We start from the raw sequence: 21,381 nt of genomic DNA, 5'->3' as shown, positions 1-21,381 counted from the left end.
TATGATGGTCTGTCACCTCAAATGACTCCCTTGTCATTATTACGAAAATTTTAGTCCTTTAGTTAACATGGCAAAATTTCACTGAATTCATTAACTGCCCCTTTTGTCTCCCTATGTTTAAGTTGTATATAGCTTGAGAAAAGCATACACCTGTGCTGTGGTGAAGACTACTAGTTTTTCAGCAAAATCAGTTCTTTTCCTTTTTCTATAATTACAGAGTTTTAGCTGGGCCAGTGGCCAGACACTCTATTTCCCAGCTTCTCCAGTGACTAAGTTCTCACCAGAAGACAACAAGCAGAAATGATGTGTCCAGCTTCAGACCTGGGCATTAAAATATTACACATGTACTCCTCCAAGGTCTTTCCCTTCCTCTAGGGCTGGAGTTACCTGCAACCCGACCTCAGTCATGTAGCTGAGGAGAACACCATAGGAGATGGCAGAAAGACTACATAGAAAGAACCTGGGTGCCTAAGTGACCTGACCATTCTTCTTGGACTATTGCATGAGAGAGAAATAAACTTCTGTCTTTTTAAGCCGTGTAATTTTGAGGATCTCTTTTTAAAGTAGCTTAACCTTACCCTAACACACACGTTTGTGATTTTGCCTAAAAATTATTTGTATTAATCCTTATTTCCGCCTGGATCAAATCTTCACTACTTCTCAAGTCTCATGACACCCACACAGATACGTCTTTAGCAGGTGACTTCACCTCCTGCTTCAAGAAAGAATGGCAACCATCAGAAGAAAATCCCTACAATTTCCTGCCCCTACATTTACAAACTTAGTTTGTCATCTCAGTGAAGACTAGCTTTCCCTCCAGGTAATCTGTGTACCTGTATTTTGGATCCCTTTCTGTCTCCTCGGGGACTTCCCTTCATCGCTTATTTCCTCTCTGCTCTTGTCAGTCCTTTCCTGTGTACCAACTTTTTCTATCAAAACATACCCAAATCTTGCCCAACCTAAAAAAGAATTTTGGAGTTCCTACTGTGGCATGGTGGGTTAAGAATTTGACTGCAGCGGCTTGGGTTGCTGCAGAGGTAGAGGTTCAATCTCAAGCCCGGCGCAGTGGGTTAAAGGATCTGGGGTTGCTGTAGCTGCCGCATAGGTCACAGCTGTGGCTTGGATTCAGTCTCTGGCTCAGGGAAATTCCATATGCCACAGGTACAGCTATTAAAAAAAACAGAAAACAAAACCTGGGAGAAGGAAGCATGATGGCGCACAATTGAGTGGGAATTAAAGGAGGGATAAATGGAGTTGACTGTAGAAGATACTATAAGCCATACCAACCACTCATGGGCATTTCTTTCTTAATGCTGATCAGGGCGTTAGCACAAAGGCATGGTACAATAGTGATGAATGCTTTCAACTCTCCAGTCAGCTAGTGGACATCCTGTTCTGCTCAAACAGAGAAGTTGATTAGAAAGCAGACTGAATGCCAGGGTAATGACGTAAATAATGTAGAGAACTGCTACTTTGGGTCTTATTCTGATTGACAAGTAATGGATGTGAAAATGGTGGATGTGAGCGTGTCAGCTTGGAATTAGTAAAATCTGGGCCTGTTGGGCATGGCCAGAAATGTGCCTTCAGTTTTAGGAAAAAACACCTCAGAAATTAGAAGAAAAACCTGGCATAATCTCATAAATCCACAATACAGTATAATCTTTGAGGCATGGAAAGCTCTAAATATTATGAGGACGTAATAACAGAGTACTGTGAGACTGAATGCCAACACTTAAAAAAACTTATATACTTGGTGTCAACCTTTCTGGGGCAATTAGATGTAGGATATGAACTAACAGAATTACTGGAGACCCAAAATGCCATCACTAGCCCCTTGGTTAAAGTGGCTCCTGAAGGCCAGGTGATAAATGGATCCCTGGCCCAAGTGCACACATAGTGGATCCAGAGATCTACAAACCCACCTGGAAGTCATTTCTCTGCCCCCATGTAAAACAATTGGAATGCATATACTTGGCAGTTGGCCAAGAGCCATCATGGTATGAAAGTTCAAATAGAAGCCTCTGTACCTGTCCCCTGTCCCAACCAATAGAGTAAATCAGAAGCTATACTGCAACCTAGGTGGAATTACAACAGACATTGGTGCCAAAGTGAACAACTTAAAGGATGCACCATGCGTTACTTCACTTGAGTGGTTCCATATGAATTGTAGCAGATGATTTTCAAATAAAAAACAAATGGCTGCTATGCCATATGTTGTATCTTTACTTGAAGACTGACATAGCCAGCACTTTATATTCAGCTCTTGATCTACAAAATCATTCAGTTCTCATAAGAAAAAAGAATCAAGGAGTTCCCACTCTGGCTGAGCGGGAATGAACCCAACTAGTATCCTTGAGGATAAGGGTTTGATCCCTAGCCATGTTCAGTAGGTTAAGGATCCGGTGTTGCTAATGAGCTGTGGTGTAGGTTGCAGACACAGCTTGGATCCCCATTGTTGTGGCTGTGGCGTAGGCTGGCAACTGCAGCTCTGACTTGATCCCTAGCCTGGGAACTTCCATATGCTGTGGGTGTGGCCCGAAAAAGACAAATAAATAAATAAAAGGATCAAAAATATTGCTTTTAAATAGTAGGGTCATTTAATCATATGAATGTTTCCTTAGAGTAGTTTCCCAAGGAGATAGAAATAAAAACAAAAACAAATGGGATCTACTCAAACTTATAAGCTTTCGCATTGCAAAAGAAATCATAAAATGAGGGACTTCCCTTCGTGGCTCAGTGGTCAGCGAAACCGACTGGGATCCATGGATGCGAGTTCCATCCCTGGCCTCACTGAGCAGGTTAAGGATCTGGCATTGCTGTGAACTGTGTTGTAGGTCACAGATGCGGATCAGATCCTGTGTGACTGTGGCTGTGGCATAGGCCAGCACCTGTAGCTCTAATTTGACCCCTATCCTGGGAACTTACATATGCTGCAGGTGCAGCCCTGAAAAAAAAAAAAAAAAAAGTTAGAAAATGAACAGCAAAATAAATATAAAAAAGAAGAAAGACGAAAATGACAATGGTATGAGCAGAAATTAGTGGAATAGAAAACAAGTATAAAATAGAATTAACAAAGCCAAATGTTGGTTTTTTTCAAAAGACTGGTACAATTGAGAAACATCTGGTGGAACTAGTCAAGTAAAAAAGAAGCCAATAATTCTGTAATTGTAATAAAAGAGCACATGCTGTGGTGGCTTTTTTGGATATACATACCTGGGATGGCCTGAGCAATTTTGTGAGCTTAAAATGAGCCCAAAGTCTCAAACCTCATTTGCATGATTTTATGGAGTTTTCTGGCTCAAGTAAATAGTGAACCATTTTCAGAGATCACCTTAGGTTGCTTAAAGGAAAAGCATGAAATGACAGTTTTTAAGACATTGGACACTAGGAAACAATGGGCAATGATTCCTGAGAGGGAGAAAAAGACACAGTGAACCCTACATTTGCACCAGTTCATTACCTAGAGAATTTCCAGCATGGCACAAGAAGGAAGAATGCAAGCAGAGTCTAGCAGTTTCTTTGAGTTGAAGAATCAGAACAGGAATCCAGGGAAGGCTTAAAAGCTTTCTATCCCCCTATCTGAAATAACTAGAAGACCAGACAAAATTTATGCAACAAGTTTTTTGTTGTTGTTTTTCTTATTATTTTTATTTGCATTTATTTTATTTTATTATTTTATTTTATTTTATTTTCCCACTGTACAGCAAGGGGATCAAGTTATCCTTACATGTATACATTACATTTTTCCCCCCACCCTTTGTTCTGGTGCAACATGAGTATCTAGACATAGTTCTCAATGCTACTCAGCAGGATCTCCTTGTAAATCTATTCTAAGTTGTGTCTGATAAGCCCAAGCTCCCGATCCCTCCCACTCCCTCCCTCTCCCATCAGGCAGCCACAAGTCTGTTTTCCAAGTCCATAATTTTCTTTTCTGTGGAGATGTTCATTTGTGCTGGATATTAGATTCCAGTTATAAGTGATATCATATGGTATTTGTCTTTGTCTTTCTGGCTCATTTCACTCAGTATGAGATTCTCTAGTTCCATCCATGTTGCTGCAAATGGCATTATGCCATTCTTTTTTATGGCTGAGTAGTATTCCATTGTGTATATATACCACATCTTCCACAACAAAGCAAAGGAAACCAAAAAGAAAACAAAAAGACAACTTTCAGAATAGGAGAAAATAGTTTCAAATGATACAACCAACAAGGGCTTAACCTCTAGAATATATAAGCAACTTATACAACCCAACAGCAAAAAAGCCAATCAATCAATGGAAAAATGGGCAAAAGACCCGAATAGACTGTTCTCCAAGGAAGATATACAGATGGCCAGCAAACACATGAGAAAATGCTCAACATCGCTGATCATAAGAGAAATGCAAATCAAAACTACCATGAGATACCACCTCACACCAGTCAGAATGGCCATCATTAATAAGTCCACAAATAACAAATGTTGGAGGGGTTGTGGAGAAAAGGGAACCCTCCTGCACTGTTGGTGGGAATGTAAACTGGTACAGCCACTATGGAGAACAGTTTGGAGATACCTTAGAAATCTATACACAGAACTTCCATATGACCCCACGATCCCACTCTTGGGCATATATCTGGACAAAACTCTACTTAAAAGAGACACATGCACCCGTGTGTTCATTGCAGCCCTATTTGCAATAGCCAGGACGTGGAAACAACCCAAATGTCCGTCAACAGTTGATTGGATTCAGAAGATGTGGTATATATATACAATGGAATACTACTCAGCCATAAAAAAGAATGACATAATGCATTTATTTTATGTTGCATTTGTTCCCAGGAATTCACAGGACAGAAGAGTACTGAGAGGAGGGAACTGTGCCAGAGACAGCTCTTGAAATCTGCAAAGGATCCCTATCCAGTTTTCAGGTAAATAATGATCAGTGAATATATGTGAGGAAACTACACAAATACAGGGAAAGAACCACCTGAACTAAATGGAGGTAGCTCAGATAGCTCTGAAAATAATTTCTATCCCAACAAGTGAGTGAAAAATCTCATTTTCATGGCATCAGGTAGAATTCTCAAGAGTTTTGTCTCAGTAATGGGGAAATAGATCCTAGACTAAATTCTGCCCTGGTACTAATTAAGATATTAAAAATGAGACCTGAAAGGATAAAAGAAAATGTTTCTGAGTAACTCAACCATGTTCAAAAATGAATCTCAAGAATAAATAATATTTATAGGAATAAACAATATTCAGCATCTGATAAGATAAAAAAGAACTAAACAGAGCTGGAACTGAAAAGTACAATGACAGAACTGAAAAATTCAATATAGAGTTTCAACAACAGGTTTGATTATACAAAGGAATGATCAGCAGACTCCAAGACTGCTTGTTTGAAATTATCTAGTTATAGGAACAAACAGAAAAAAGAATGAAAAAGAGTGAAGAAAGCCTGCATGAATTATGCGGCAATCTCAAGCAAATGAAAATAAACATCATTGGGATTCCAGAAGGAGAAGAGAGACAGAAAGAGGCAGAAAGCTTATTTAAAATCTAATAGCAGAAAACTTCCCATATCCTGAGAAAGATATGAACACCCAGGTACCTGAAGCTCAAAGGGTCAAAAGCAAGATCAACTCAAAGAAGATTACCCTGAGACACATTATGATCAAGTTGCTAAAAGTCATAGACAGTAGAATTTTGAAAGCAGCATCATGAGAAAACCAATTCATCCCATACCAGGGAACCCCAAAAGGATATGGGCAGATTTCTCAGAAGAAACCTATCAAGCCAGAAGGGAGTGGGATGATATATTCAGAGTACTGAAAGAAAAAAAACAAAAGCCAAATCAATACTATGCTCAGTAAAACTTTCCTTCAGAAATGAGGGAGACATAAAGGTTTTCCTAAACAAAAGCTCAGAGTTCATCACAAGTTCAGCACAAGAAATGCTGAAGGAAGTTCTTCAAGTTGAAACAAAAGGCTACTAATTAGCAACCAGAAAACTTGTGAAAATATAAGGTAAATATGTAGCCAAATTCAGAATACTGTAATGGTGGTGCCCAAGTCCCTTTTAACTCTAGTATAAACGTTAAAAGACAATAGTATTTAAAATAATTACAGTCAAAATAACTTGCTAACTGATGTACTATATTAACAAATCTAGTGTGACATTAATGGCATAAAATATGAGAGGACACTATATGAGACTGAAGGTAAGTTGTTACTGCCTCACAATAGACTCTTACAACTATAGGATGTTTTATGTAACACTTATGGTAAACCACGAGGAAAAAAACTTCTAGTAGATACACAAAAAAGAAAAAGAAAAAAGTAAAAGCATAAGACCACACACACACAGACACACACACAGACACACACACAGACACACACACACACACAACAACAACAACAACAACAACAACAACAAACAGTAAAGGAAGATTAAAGGAAAACATGAAACACAAAACAGTCAGAAAGCAATTAACAAAATGGTAATACATTTTCTGCCTTTTTTTTTTTTTTTTTTTTGTCTTTTTGCCATTTCTAGGGCCGCTCCAGCAGCATATGGAGGTTCCCAGGCTAGGGGTCTAATCAGAGCTGTAGCCACCAGCCTACGCCTGAGCCAAAGCAACGCTGGATCCGAGCGGCGTCTGCGACCTACACCACAGCTCACGGCAACGCCGGATTGTTAACCCACTGAGCAAGGGCAGGGACCGAACCCGCAACCTCATGGTTCCTAGTCGGATTCATTAACCACTGCGCTGTGATGGGAACTCCCATTTTTTGCCTTTTATTTTGTTTTCAAATCCAAATAATATAATAATTGCCAAGACCAGTGTCACAAAGCATTTCCCTATCTTGTCTTCTAGGAATTTTGTGGTTTCAAAGTTTTTCTTTAATCCATTTTGAGTTGATATTTATGTATGGTATAAGATAAGTTTTATCCTTTTTATCCTTTTTCATGTGATATCTAGTTTTCCCAACATTATTTATCAAAGAGCCTCTCTTTTCCCAATTGTGTATTTTTAATGCCTTTGTTGAAAATTAATTGACCATATATGCATGGCTTTATTTCTGGACTCATTATTCTGTTCCAGAATTATTTGTCTATTTTTATGCCAGTCCTGTACTGTTTTGATTACGATAGCTTTGTGATGTAGTTTGAAATTGGGAAGTGAGATGCCTCCAACTTTGCTCTTCTTGCTCAAGATTGCTTTTACTATTTGGCGTCTTTTGTAGGTACATATAAATTTGAAGATTGTTTTTCCTATTTCTGTGAAAAATGCAATTGGAATTTTGGTAGGGACTGCATTGAAACTGTAGATCACTTTGGATAGTATGAACATTTTTCACAATATTAATTCTTCCAATCCATGAACACTGAACATCTTTCCTTTTATTTGTGTCTTCAATTTCTTTCATCAATGTTTTGTAGTTTTCAGCATACAGATCTTGCACTTGGTTAAATTTATCGTTAAGTATTTTATTCTTTTTGGTGTTATTATAAATGAGTTTTTAAAATTAACTTTTGAGGATTTCCCGTCTTGGCACAGTGGTTAACGAATCCCACTAGGAACCATGAGGTTGCAGGTTCGGTCCCTGCCCTTGCTTAGTGGGTTAAGGATCCGGCATTGCTGTGAACTGTGGTGTAGGTTGCAGACGCCACTCGGATCCCACGTTGCTGTGGCTCTGGCGTAGGCTGATGGCTACAGCTCCGATTAGACCCCTAGCCTGGGAATCTACATATGCCGCAGGAGCGGCCCAAGAAATAGCAAAAAAAAAAAAAGATAAATTAACTTTTGAGAGAATTTGTTTTTATTGCCTGCCTCTTCAGCTCCCCTAATGTAGGCTAATTGGAAGCCTGACCTTCAGGCTGCAGCTGAGAAATTTAGGATGTTAGATATGCATGCAGTCTAGCCTCTCTTGGGGCAAAATCAGGATCTGGTTGGTTTTGGTCTAACCAATCTGTGCTGAGCCAGGGGAATATCCCCTAGAAGTGTTTGTGCACCCATACAGAACCACCTCTTTCTTCCCTGTGGTTCCAAAGAACTTACAAATGCTGAGTCTCAACAAGTCCCACAGCTAGGTGATTTAGGAGCCATTTCCTTGGGTGGCAGCCATAGAATATAGGCTGCTAGACTTTAGTCCAAACTCTTTTAAGGGGAAGCTGTAGACTTGGTTTCATCACTGGGCTTAATGGGTGCAGGGTGGGGAGTGGGGGTGCGGGGTGGGGGAGATGCAGGAAGTTCCCACACACCCATTCAGGCTCCCAGGTGACTCCTGAGTGCATGCCCCATCAGCTCCCAGGTGCAAGCTAATTAGAAGCCCGATCCTTGGGAAGCATCTGGGAAAGTGCACAGTCCCACCCCTTCCAGGCAGAACGGGGAACCTTGAGTTTTTGCCTGTTCCCTCTCTGCTCAGCCTAGGGGTATAGACATGCTTGTGTGTCTGTGTAAAACTGCCTATTAGTTTAATGTGATTCCATGGAACTTGTGAATGCTGAGTCCTTTTGGCTTTCAGAGTGAGATAATTTGGGGGCCAATCCTTCAGGTGGCTGCCATAAAAGAAACCTTTGTGTAGAATGTGGTTTTGTGTAAAATTTGTTTTAAAACACTGCTTTAATTGTATAATTTGAGTTTAGCCAATTCTTCAAAACTATTCTATTCACTATCATTTTAAAAAATAAAGCAAACATATTATTTGGGTTTAGTCAGTTTAACAGTATTGACTTTTTCATTACTCAGTGAATTTACTACATTTATAGTTGTATAATGATCATCACAATCCAATTTTATAGGATTTCCATCCCACAATCCCAATGCATAACAGTATTAACTGTTAAATCATAGTTTAGCAGTTTAAAACAAACAAACAAACAAACAAAAACCCTCTCTTTCCAATATGTAAAATAATTCTCTGTCTCAGTAAATTTGGGGTAAAGGGAATAAAAATCTGTAAAACAAAACTTACCCAACTGAGATCTAAAACCTGAGTCAAATCTCTCTTGATGCCACAGTTTTGCTGCAATGTAGGCATTTCAGTAGTTTCCTGTACAACATGCTAATGTTCTCTTCTTTAAACAGACTAAACAAATATTTCAACAATAGGATCATTTTAACCTAATAACCAAATCAGGTAATACTTAATGCTTTAAATATATTTCTTAATAATATTTATGTACTCTGGCCATAATTCCATTTACCTCAATAAGTTTGAATATCCTCATACATTGTGACTCATTTGAGAAGTTAATAGCTTCAGCATTTTACAATAGATACTCTGTCTAAAGTAGTTAGGAAGACACAAAGCTTTTCATTCAAGTCATTTTCCCTTTAATACAGAGCTCAATAAGCCATTTCCTCTGTTGAAATGAAAGCTGTTTAATGAGAATACAGATCAAATTCTGTTACTAGAAAAATGTCTGTGAGTATGTAAAATGGGCTCATGCAAACAGTATTTGATATATTTAAATTCTAGGACAATAAAAATTTTTTGATGCACTTTTAGGTTTTAACTGTATTGCATTACCTTAAATCAGTATTGTTTGCCTGTTTTTGAATGGAACTTGTTTTAACCTTTGAATTCATTGCACAACAGCTGTTACCGAAAGATCACTTTTAATATGTGGTTTTATGTCCTTCTAGTCTTTTTCTGAACATATTTTTAAAAATTATTATTGAAATATATGTGTACAAGGAGTTCCCATCGTGGCTCAGTGGTTAGCAAATCCGAATAAGAACCGTGAGGTTGCGGTTTCAATCCCTGGCCTTGCTCAGTGGGTTGAGGATATGGCATTGCCGTGAGCTGTGGTGTAGGTTGCAGACATGGCTTGGATCCTGCATTGCTGTGGCTCTGGCATAGGCCGGCGGCTACAGCTCCGATTCGACCCCTAGGCTGGGAACCTCCATAGGCCGCAGAAGCGGCCCTAGAAAAGGCAAAAAAAGACCAAAAAAAAAAAGAAGAAGAAGAAGAAAAAGAAAGAAATATATGTGTACAATATTGCTAGTTTGAGGTGTACTCCACAGTGATTTGACATGCCAGACTTAAGTCACTGCACTCTGCCTGGGATCAAGCGGGCACCTCCCCAGAGATAAGCTGGATCGTTAACCTGCTGCACCACAGGGAGAACTCTGGCTTATTTATTTTATAACTAGATGTTTGTACCTCTTACTCCAGTTCACCAGTTTCCTGCCACCCACTACTCATTCTCTGTATCTATAAGTCTGTTTTCATTTTTTTTGTTTGATTTGTTTTTTAGATTCTACCTATATGTGAGAACATAGATATTTGTTTTTCTCTGAATTATTTCACTTAGCCTAATACATTCTAGATCCAACCACGTTGTCTAAAATAGCAAGATCTCACTTTGCTTATTTGTGTACTCGTGTTTCATTGTACGTAAGATATTATGTATACCACGTTTTATACATTCATCTCTCACTGAGCATGTAGGTTACTTCCATATCTTGGCTATTGTAAAAAGTGCTTCAATGAATATTGGGGTACATATGTCTTTTTTGTTGGTTTTTTTTTTACATTTTTAAAAAGATTTTTATTTTTATTATAGTTGATTTGCAATGATCTGTCAGTTTCTGCTGTATGACAAAGTGATCCAGTCATACATATATTTTTTCTAATTTGTGTTTTTGTATTCTTTGGGTAAAAATCCAGAAATGAAATTCCTGGGTCATAGGGCAATTCTCTTTTTAATTTTTTGAGAAACACCCATACTGTTTTCTATATTGGTTGCACCAATTTATAATCCCACTAACAGTATACAGGATTCCCTTTTCCCACATCCTCACATCCTGATAGGTGACAGGTGGTATCGCATCATGATTTTGATTTGCGTTTCTCTAATGATTAGTGATGTTGGCATCTTTTTATGTCTATTGGCCACCTGTATGTCTTATTTAGAAAAATGTCTATTCAGGTCTTCTGCCTATTTTTAAATCAGGTTTGTTTTTGTTTTTTTAAGATTTTTTTCTCCAGAAAGTGCAGCTGCTTGATGTGGGATCTCAGTTCCCAGACCAGGGATTGAACCCGGGCCACTGTGGTGAAAGTGCTGAGTCCTAACCCCTAGATCACCACAGAACTCCCAGGCTGGTTTTTTTTTTTTTTTTAATGTTGATTCATATGAGTTCTTTGTATATTTTCAATATTAACCCCTTATCAGATACACCATTTGCAAGTATTTTTGTTTTGTTGGTAATTTCCTTCTCTGTGCAAAAGATTTATAGTTGTATTTAGTCCCAATTGTTTATTTTTGCTTGTTTCCCTTGCCTGAGGAGATATATCCCTCTGCCTTCCCCCCATACTAAGAATGAAGTCAAAGTGTGTACTGCCTGTATTTTCTTCTAGGGATTTTATGGTTTCTGGTCTTACATTTAAGCCTTTAGTCCATTTTGAGTTTATTTTTATATGTGGTGAGGAAAAGCAGTCCACTTTGAGTCTGTTGCCATCCAGTTTCCCCAGCACCATTTATTGAAGAGACTGTCTTTTCCTCATTGTACATTCTTGCCTCCTTTGTCGTAGATTAACTGACCTTATAAGTATGGGTTTATTTCTGGGCTTTTTATTCTGTTTCATTGATTTATATGTCTGTTTTTGTGCCATAAGATACTGTTTTGATAGTTTTAACTTTGTAGGATAGTTTGAAATCAAGAGGCATGATATCTCTAGCTTTGTTCTTTCTCAAGACTGCTTTGGCTATTTGAGATCTTTTGTGCTTCCATACCAATTTAAAAATTATTTCTTCTATTTAAGTGAAAATTGCCATTGGTGTTTTAGTAGGGATTGCACTGAATTTGTAGATTGCAATGGGTTGTTTAGTCATTTTAACAGTATTGATTCTTTCAATCCATGAGCATGGTGTGTCTTTCCTTTTGTTTGTGTTGTCTTCAATTTCTTTTATCAATGTCTTATAGTTTTCCAAGTACAGATCTTTTATCTCCTTGGTTAGGTTTATCCCTAGAGTATTTTACTCTTCTTGATTCAACCATAAATGGGGCTGTTTTCTTAATTTCTCTTTCTGATTGTTTGTTTAGTGTATAGCAACACAGCAGGTGTCTATATTAATATTGTATCCTATAACTATCAAATTCATAATTCTAAATAGTTTTTTGGTGGCATCTTTAAATTTTTCTATAAATATAGTATTATGTCATCTGCAAACAGTGACAGTTCTACTTCTTCCTTTCCAATTTGGATTCCTTTTATTTCTTTTTCTTGTCTGATTGCTGTGGCTAGGACTTCCAGTACTATGTAGAATAAAAGTGGTAGAAGTGGGCATCCTTGCCTTGTTCCTGATCTTAGAGGAATGCTATTGTGTATGATGTTGGCTATGGATTTGTCATATATGGCTTTTATTATGTTGAGAAATATTCCTTCTATACTCAATTTGTTGAGAGTTTTTGTTGTTGTTGTTGTTTTTAACAGAAATGGATGTTAAATATTGCCAGGACTTTTCTGCATTGGTTGAGATAATCATATGATTTTTAATCTCAGATTTTTATAGGATGGTGTATCACATTGATTTGTGGATATCAATTCTTGCATCTTTGGAATAAATCCCAGTTGGTCATGATGTGTGGTATATTATCTTTTTCATGTATTGTTGAGTTTGCTTTGCTAATATCTTGCTAAGCGTTTTTGCATCTGTGTTTATCAGTGATACTAGCCTGTAGTTTCCTTTTTTTTTTTTTTTTTTTTGGTGTGTGGTGTCATTGTCTGGCTTTGATATCAAGGTGATGCTGGCCTCATAGAATGAGTTCACAAAAGTTCCTTCTTCTTCAATTTTTTGGAATAATTTGAGGAGAATAGGTATTAATTCTTCTTTAAATGTTTGGTAGAATCCAGCTGTGAAGCTGTCTGGTCCCAACCTTTGTTTGTTGGGAGTTAGAGTTCTTTTTTTTTTTTTTTTACATTTTTTTTTTTTTTTTTTGGTCTTTTGTCTTTTTTGTTGTTGTTTTTTTTTTGTTGTTGTTGTTGTTGCTCTTTCTTGGGCCGCTCCTGCGGCATGTGGAGGTTCCCAGGCTAGGGGTTGAATCGGAGCTGTAGCCACCGGCCTACGCCAGAACCACAGCAACGCGGGATCCGAGCCGCGTCTGCAACCTACACCACAGCTCACGGCCACGCCGGATCGTTAACCCACTGAGCAAGGGCAGGGACCGAACCCGCAACCTCATGGTTCCTAGTCGGATTCGTTAACCACTGCGCCACGACGGGAACTCCTTTTTTTTTTTCTTTTTTTGTCACATCTGCAGCTGTGGAAGTTCCCAGGCCAGGGATCAAACTTGAGCCACAGCAGTGACAATGCCAAATCCTAAACTGCTAGGCTACCAGAGGACTCCTGTTGGGAATTTTTTTTCTTTCTAGGACCAAACCTGCGACATATGGAGGTTCCCAGGCTAGGGGTCAAATCGGAACCATAGTCAGTGGCCTACACCAGAGCCACAGCAATGCCAGATCCTAGATGTATCTGAGACCTATGCCACAGCCCACGGCAACACTGGATCCTTAACCCACTGAGCAAGGCCAGGGATTGAAACTGTGTCCTCATGGATACTAGTCAGATTTGTTTCCACTGCACTACAATGGGAACTCTAGGAATTTTTTAAAAAACTTTTGCAGATTAAGTTTCATTCCTGATCATCTGTCTGTTTGAATTTTTATTTCTTCCTGATTTAGTCTTGGGGGATTGTACATTTCTAGAGATTTATCCATTTCTTTCAGGTTTTCACTTTTATTGGCATATAATTATTCATAATAATCTCTTATAATCCTTTGTATTTCTGTGGTGTCAGTTGTAACTTCTCTTTTATTTCTGATTTTATTTTTGAGTCTTCTCTCTTTTTTTCTTGATTAGGCTAAAATTTTATCAATTTTATTTATCTTTTCAAAGGAAATCAGCTCTTAGTTCCATTGATCTTTTCTATTTTTTTAATCTCTAATCTCTTATTCTGTTCTGATCTTTATTATTTCTTTCTATTAACTTTGGATTTTCTTTGTTCTTTTTCTAGTTCCTTTAGGTATAAAATTAGATTGTTGATTTGAGTTTTTCTTGTTTCCTGAGGTTGGCTTCTATTGTTATAAAATTCCCTCTCAGAACTGCTTTTGCTGCATACAAGATTCTGGAATTTTATGTTTCCACTTTCATTTAAATTGTTTGAGGAATTGTTTGAGTTCCTCCTTGATTACTTCCATGACCCACTGGTTTTCGAGTAGCATATTGTTTAGCCTCCATATGTTTGTGTTTTTTGCAGGTTTTTCGTGTAGTTGATTTCTACTCTCATACCACTGTGGTCAGAATAGATGCTTGGTATGATTTCCATCTTCTTAAATTTACTATGGCTTGTTTTGTGGCCTGGTACATGATCTCACTTCAAGAATGTTCCATGTGGACTCTGCTGGTTTGGGATGGAATGTCATATAAATATATTAATTCCATCTGGTGTAATGTGCCATTTAAAGCTAGTGTTGCCTTATTGCTTTTCTGTCTGGATGGTCTGCACATTCATGTAAATAGTAGGGTGTTAATGTCCCCTAATGTTATTGTGTTACTGTCAATATCTCCTTTTATGTTTGTTAATATTTGTTTTATGCATTTAGGTATTCCTATGCTAATTGCATATAAACTTAAAATTGTTATATCATCTTGTTGGATTGATCCCTTGATCATTATGTAATGTTCTTCTTTATCTGTTCTTGTAGTCTTTGTTTTAAGGTTTATTTTGTCTAAGTATCACTGCCACAACTCTCTTTTTGTTTCTATTTGCATGAAATACTTTTATTCATCCCTTAACTTTCAGTGTATGTGTGTGTCTTTGATTCTGAAGTGAGCCTTTTTTTTTGTCCTTTGTCCTTTTAGGGCCACACCCACGGCACATGAAGATTCCCAGGCTAGGGGTGCATTCGGAGCTGCTGCTGCCGGCCTATGCCAGAGCCACAGCAATGCTAGATCCGAGTCGCATCTGCAACCTACACACAACTCACGGCAGTGCTGGATCCTCAACCCACTGATTGAGGCCAGGGATTGAACCTGCAACCTCATGGTTCCCAGCCAGATTCATTTCTGCTGCCCCACGATGGAAACTCCTGAAGTGACTCTCTCATAGGCAGCATACTACCTGTATCTTTTTTTTGAAATCCATTTAGCTGCTCCATAGTCAACCACTCTTTTGATTTGATTTAATAGTCCATTTGCTTTTTTTTTTTTTTTTTTTCTGTCCTCTGTCTTCTAAGGGCTGCACCCACAGCATACGGAGGTTCCCAGGCTAAGGGTCTAATCAGAGCTGTTGCTGCTGGCCAGATCTGAGCCATGTCTGTGACCTACACCACAGCTCATGGCAATGCCGGATCCTTAACGCATTGAGAGAGGCCAGGGATTGGACCCGCAACCTTATGGTTCCTAGTTGAATTCATTTCCTCCATTTCCACTGCACCAAGATGGGAACTCCAATAGTCCATTTACCTTTAAAGTGTGCAGTTATTGCCATTTTGTCAGTTGTATTCTGGTTGTTTTTGTAATTTTTTTTTTGTTCCTTTTTCTTCCTTTGCTCTGTTCCTTTGTTATCTGATGACTCTCTTTAGTGTTATGTTGGATTCTTTTTTCTTTTGTGCTGTGTCTGAATCTGTCATAGATCTTTGATCTGTGGATACCGTGAGGGTCATGTAAACAACATGTGTATGTCGATGACCTCTCAAGTGTGAGCACGTTCTAACCTGCATTTTTACTCCTCCTCTCGTGTCTAATGTTATTGACATCATGTTTTATATCTTTTTGCTTTGTGTATTTCTTAACTACTTACTATGGATATAGATGATTTAATACTTTTGGCTTTTAACCTACCTACTAGCTTTATAAATGGTCGATCTTCTACTTTTATTTGATGTTTGCCTTTACCAATGAGACTTTTCCTTTCATAATTTTCCTATTTCTAACACGGTCTTTTCTGCTTAGAACAATCCCTTTAATATTTCTTATAAAACTGGTTTAGTAGAGCTGAACTCAGCTAATCTTTGTCTGTAAAACTGTGTCTCTCCCTCAAATCTGAATAACCTTTCTGGGTAAAGTATTCTTGGTTGTACATTTTTCCCTTTCATTACTTTGGCTATATCATGCTGCTCCCTTCCAGCCTGCAAAGTCTCTGCTTAAAACTCAGCACATTATCTTATGTGAGGTCCCTTGAACGTACTGTTCACTTTTCTCTTGCTGCTTTTAAGATTCTTTTTTTTTTTTTTCCCAGGGCCGCATCTGTGGCATATGGAGGTTCCCAGGCTAGGGGTCTAATTGGAGCAACAGCCTGCTTACACCACAGCCACAGCAACACCACATCCGAGCCATGTCTGCGATCTATACCACAGCTCATGGCAACACCGGATCCTTAACCCACTGAGTGAGGCCACAGATTGAACCTGCAACCTCATGGTAGCCAGTCGGGTTCATTTCTGCTGTGCCATGACGGGAACCCCTCTATTTTTAATTTTTGCCATTTTAATTATAATGTGTTATTGTGCGGACCTCCTCGGGTTTGTCTTATTTAGTGTTCTCTATGGTTCCTGGATCTGGATGTCTGTTTCCTTCCTCAGGTTAGGGGCATTTTCAACCATATGTCTTCAAATAAGTTCTCTGCCCCATCTCTTTCTCTCCTTCTGGGATCCCTATAGTGCAAGTGAGAGTGTTCTTGACATACCTTCATTTTTTGGCTGCACCTATGGCATGCAGAAGTTCCCAGGCCAGGTATGAAACCCATGCTACAGCAGCAACCTAAGCCACAGCAGTGACAATGCCAAATCCTTAACCTGCTAGGCCACCAAGGAACTCCAAACTATCCTCAATTTTTAAAATCCTTTTTTCCTTCTTCTATTCAGCTTGGGCAGCTTTCACTACTGTCATCCAGATTGTTGATCCTTCCCCCTGTATCATCTAATCTGATGTTGATTCCTCCTGGTGTATTTTCAATTTTAGTTATTGTATTATTCAGCTCTGTCTGATTCTTTTTTCTATTGTCTGATTCTTTGTTGAAATTCTCACTGTACTCATCCATTCTTCTCATGAGGTATTTGAGCATCTTTATGATAATTACCTTGAATTCTTTATCAGGTATATTTCTTATCTTCACTTTATTTAGTTCTTATTCTGAGGTTGGTCTTGGTCCTTCACTTGGGACATATCCCTCTCTCTCCTCATTTTGCCTAATTCCCTGCTTAATTCCACGTATATCATAGATTAAGTACTTTTCCTGATTTTGTAACTGTGGTCTCATGTGGGAGACATGTTTTGAGACACACTCGGAGCACACTCCCCTCTGGTCACTAGAGGTACCCCCTATGTAGGATGCTTGTGCCCTTCTGTTGCAACAGGGCTAACTACTATGTCTGTGTTAGTAGGTGGGGCTGGCTCCTGGCCCATTTGGCTAAAGGTTCTGCCTCATGTGGTGGCTGTGGACCTGCTGGGGTTCAGTGTAGGTTTCCTGCCTGGCTGGATCGAGCCTCATGGAGCTTGTGGTAGCTCACTGGACGGTGGGACAGGGTGCCTAAGTGGATGTATGCATAGCTTGGGGTAAGGCATGGGGCTAATTCTGGCGTGCCGGTGGGTGGGACCAGATCCCTGAGCACTGTCTTTGCAATCTGAGAGGGCACAAATCTGCTGCCAGCCTGCGGATGTGTGGGTAAGCCCCCAGTGCTAACAGGTTACAGGTGGTAGTCCATGGTGGTGCTTGTGAGCACCATTGTCCTCATGTTAGAATGAGCTCCCATCATGGGCTGCTGCCAGTGTATCCGTCCCCAGGCAGAGTCCCAGTGCCTCCCGTCCAAGATCCGCAAGTGGGTCTGACTTCATCTCCTTTCAAACTACTGCCTGTGTGCTGGGACTCAGAGCATGTGGGATTTCGCATGCACCCTAGGAGAACAGAATCTCTGTTTCCCGTAATCCTCAGGCTTTCCCAAAGGTAAGACCTTCAAAGTCAGAGATTCGGAGGGCACATCTTCTTGGTACTTTACCCCCAGGTTGGGGGCCGTGAAGTAGGGCTCAGACTCCTGTCTCCTTCCGGAGGACTTCTGCAATTGTGACAGCCCTTCACTTTGTGGGTTGCTGACCTGAGGGTGCAGGTCCTGACTGTACTGTGTCTGTGCCCCTCCTGCCCATCTTATTGTGGTTCCTTCTTAATATCTTCAGTTGTGCTTATCTTTCTTGCTCATCTTCAGGTCGTTCTCATAGGTAGTTGCCCTGTCAGTAGTTGTAATTGTGGTGTGCCCATGAGAGGAGTTGAGTTCAGGGGCTTCCTGCTTTGCCATTTGGGCCACATTCCCCACAATGGCTGTTTGTTGTTTTTTTTTTTTTTAATTTTAAAAGTTTTATTTAAGTACAGTTGACTTATAATGCTGCACAATGGCTGGGTTTCGTCGCAGTCGGCTTTACTTCTCTGTTCCATTTGACCCTGTTCACAACCATGGCTTGATGGTCTATCCTCTCTGACTTATCAGATACCATTGTCTGAGGTCTTCTTGTTTCTTTGGTAATTCTTCTTATCTTGGGTTCCCTCATTGCTTTAGAAGTTGTGATTTCCTTGAACCTCTTCTTTTCTTTCTGATGGGCTTATCTGAATGCCTCATCCATTCTCATGGCTTCATTTAAGATGTGTAGAAACTTTCCCCCATAGACGAATTGCTATTGTTTTGTCCACCGCCATTTCATTTTGTCAAAGTCTTAGCTTATTTTCAATAATTTGTTTTATAGACAAATATTATCTTCCCCAGTTAAAAAAATTTACCTTTGGGAGTTCCTGTCGTGGCGCAGTGGTTAACAAATCTGACTAGGAACCATGAGGTTGCAGGTTCGATCCCTGGCCTCCATCAGTGGGTGAAAGATCTGGTGTTGCCGTGAGCTGTGGTGTAGGTCGCAGACGCGGCTCGGATCCCCGTGTTGCTGTGGCTCTGGCGTAGGCCAGCAGCTACTGCTCTGATTAGACCCCTAGCCTGGGAACCTCCATATGCTGCGGGAGCGGCCCTAGAAAAGGCAAAAAGACAAAAAGACAAAAAAAAAAAATTTACCTTTGCCGCCAGAGCACCCTGAAAGATCTTCTATGTTAGGATATTAAAATGAAGGTTTTTTTCTTTTTCCTAAAATGTTTTCCCTAAATACTTCCTAAAATGTTTAGTTATTTTTTTCCTAAGATTCTCTTCCTCTAACGGGCATTTTAGGGTCCATATGCAGGGAATCAAAATAACCACTAGAGGGCGCCAGCCACTTACACAATGACTAAATAACACATTCCCCTTCTGAACTATTTCTAAGTTGGAAAAGTCTTCTTGGCAAAAGTCTCACGTGATGTGTTCATAGTCTCTGTTCTTTGTGATTTGTACTGACGTATAAACATGAAGAAAGAGATAGTTATAGCCACACGTATATTTTCCCCAGCATAAAAATTGCTTCTGTGTTCCTCACTATGGGGCAAAAGGCCCGGTGCAGATTTACATTTATCAGCTTTTTTGTTGTTGTCTTTTTTGGCCAAGGATCGACCTTGCACCACAGCAGTGACCCAAGCCATTGCAGGGACCATGCCAGATCCTTAATCTGCTGGGCCATCAGCGAACTCCATCTTTCTCAGCTTTTCTTTGCCTGCTGTTTTGCAGTGTTTTCTCCCCCCCTCAGCTGTGAGGTTCATCACCTTTCTCAGCTGAATGACTCTCAGTGTGTTAACCGACTTCACAGTGATCAGCTTTTTTCCCCCCTTTCTCTGTTCCCGCTTTTCTCCCTCCCCTCATATATTCTGAAGCATACTTTTCTCTTATTTTTTTATTTTTTCTAATATTTTACCCCTGAAAGCAGTTTTACAAGAAATGGTGAGGTCATGTCATACACGACTCTAGGACTAAGAAAAGCCTAACATAGGCATGAAGTGCAGCCAGAAACGGCCTGCTTGGTAGATACAGCTTCCTTTGAGGCCGGTCTCCCACAGCAGGCACAGGCGCAGGTGGTACCTCATTGTCCCAACAGAAAAGAAATTTCTCCAGGTCTTTCCAGAGGAGAATAAGCAGATGGGTGGCTCTACAGCATCTGGGCATGCGCGTGACAATAATGCACAGCATTTAGCTAAGACAAAGCCATCACCGTCACAGAGGAAAAGACCAAAGAGTCTGTAACTCAGGCAAATACAAGGGCTGCCACATTGGTGAGACCAAAAATCCGTTTATATTAGTTTTGGTGTTCCCGCTGTGTCTCAGTGGATTTAGAATCTGACTGCAGTGGGTCATGTTGCAACAGAGGTTCAGGTTCGATCCCCAGCCAGGTGCATTGGTTTGAAAAAGATCTGGTGTTGCCACAGCTGCAGCAAAGATTGCGGGGGTGGCTCAGATTCAATCCCTGGCCTGGGAACCTCCATATGCCATGGGTGTGGCCATTTAAAAAAAGATTATTTTTCATTCTTGAAATAATGCCACAAAGAAAGTCTTGTGGGAATGTATAGTTGCATACTGTGACTCTTTCTAAATGTCCCCAAAGCATCCATCGGTCTTTAAAATCCATGATAGTTTTTTTTTGTTTGTTTCGTGTTTTGGTTTTTTGGTTTAGGGCCGCACCCTTGGCAGTATGAAAGTTCCCAGGCTAGGGATTGAATTGGAGCTGCAGCTGCTGACCTACACCACCGACATAACAGCGCTGAATCTTTAACCCACTGAGTGGGGTCAGGGATCCAACATGAGTCCTCATGGATTCTCGTCGGGTTTGTTACCACTGAGCCACAACAGGAACTCCAAAATCCACTACAGCTTTTCATCCCTGAAGTATTAAAATTCTTTTGGCAAGTCTTCCATTTCAATTTACAAATCCTCTAGGGATTAGAAGCTCCTTGTGTTCAGTCATTCATTTATTTTAAAAAATATTATTGTGCCCTTAATTCATGCCAGGAATGGTTTTATATACATTCTGAGAATACAAAGATGAAAAGATAGAATCCCCTAACCTTGAAAAGATTAGCATAGTAGGAAAGATGGCCTTGTAAATAAAGTATAAAATAATAATCTTGCCCTAAATTACCTTTTGCAAGGATGCTTTCTTCCTCTAATATTCTAGAACCTACAGAATAAGTAAGCAGACTCTATACCATTTGTAAACCAAAGTCATCTACAAATACTGCACTCTTATTTCTGAGATATGTCTTTAATGCATATAACCATTCTTCCTTTCTTTTCTGATTCTAAGCTTCAGTCGCTTTTCAATGTGTCTGCAATGTGCCAGGCACTGTGCTAGGATGCAGATATGAATAGGATGTTGCCTCTGACTCTCCAGGTTGTTTATTTTACATCTCTCCTCTCCTTAAACTTCCCTCACGTCCTCTTCCCTCCCCCTCAGCTGGCGATCACACTTTACACTTTGTCGAAGGAACAGAAACCAT

The 21,381-nt window shown here is 39.7% G+C and overlaps 1 protein-coding gene across 3 annotated transcripts in view; it reads left to right on the top strand.

Annotated features, from left to right (window-relative positions):
• The window catches only part of CCDC18 (coiled-coil domain containing 18), a 167,013-nt gene that overhangs the window by 109,922 nt on the left and 35,710 nt on the right, over nucleotides 1-21,381 (top strand). Inside the window, exon 29 of one of the 3 annotated variants that reach the window (XM_085023994.1) lies at nucleotides 4,818-4,906. In XM_085023994.1, coding sequence (XP_084880120.1) covers nucleotides 4,818-4,906 — 89 coding nt within the window. The other 2 variants (XM_085023995.1, XM_021090195.2) reach the window with 2 other exon arrangements.

The sequence above is a fragment of the Sus scrofa genome, chromosome 4 (assembly GCF_054392235.1).
Source record: "Sus scrofa isolate SSC_HxYL_T2T_F1_AM1 chromosome 4, Sscrofa_HxYL_maternal_Yorkshire_Landrace_v2.0, whole genome shotgun sequence".
Taxonomy (NCBI): Eukaryota; Metazoa; Chordata; class Mammalia; order Artiodactyla; family Suidae; genus Sus; species Sus scrofa.
The sequence above is the reverse complement of the archived record's forward strand: the minus strand, read 5'-3'. Positions and strand labels throughout refer to the sequence as shown.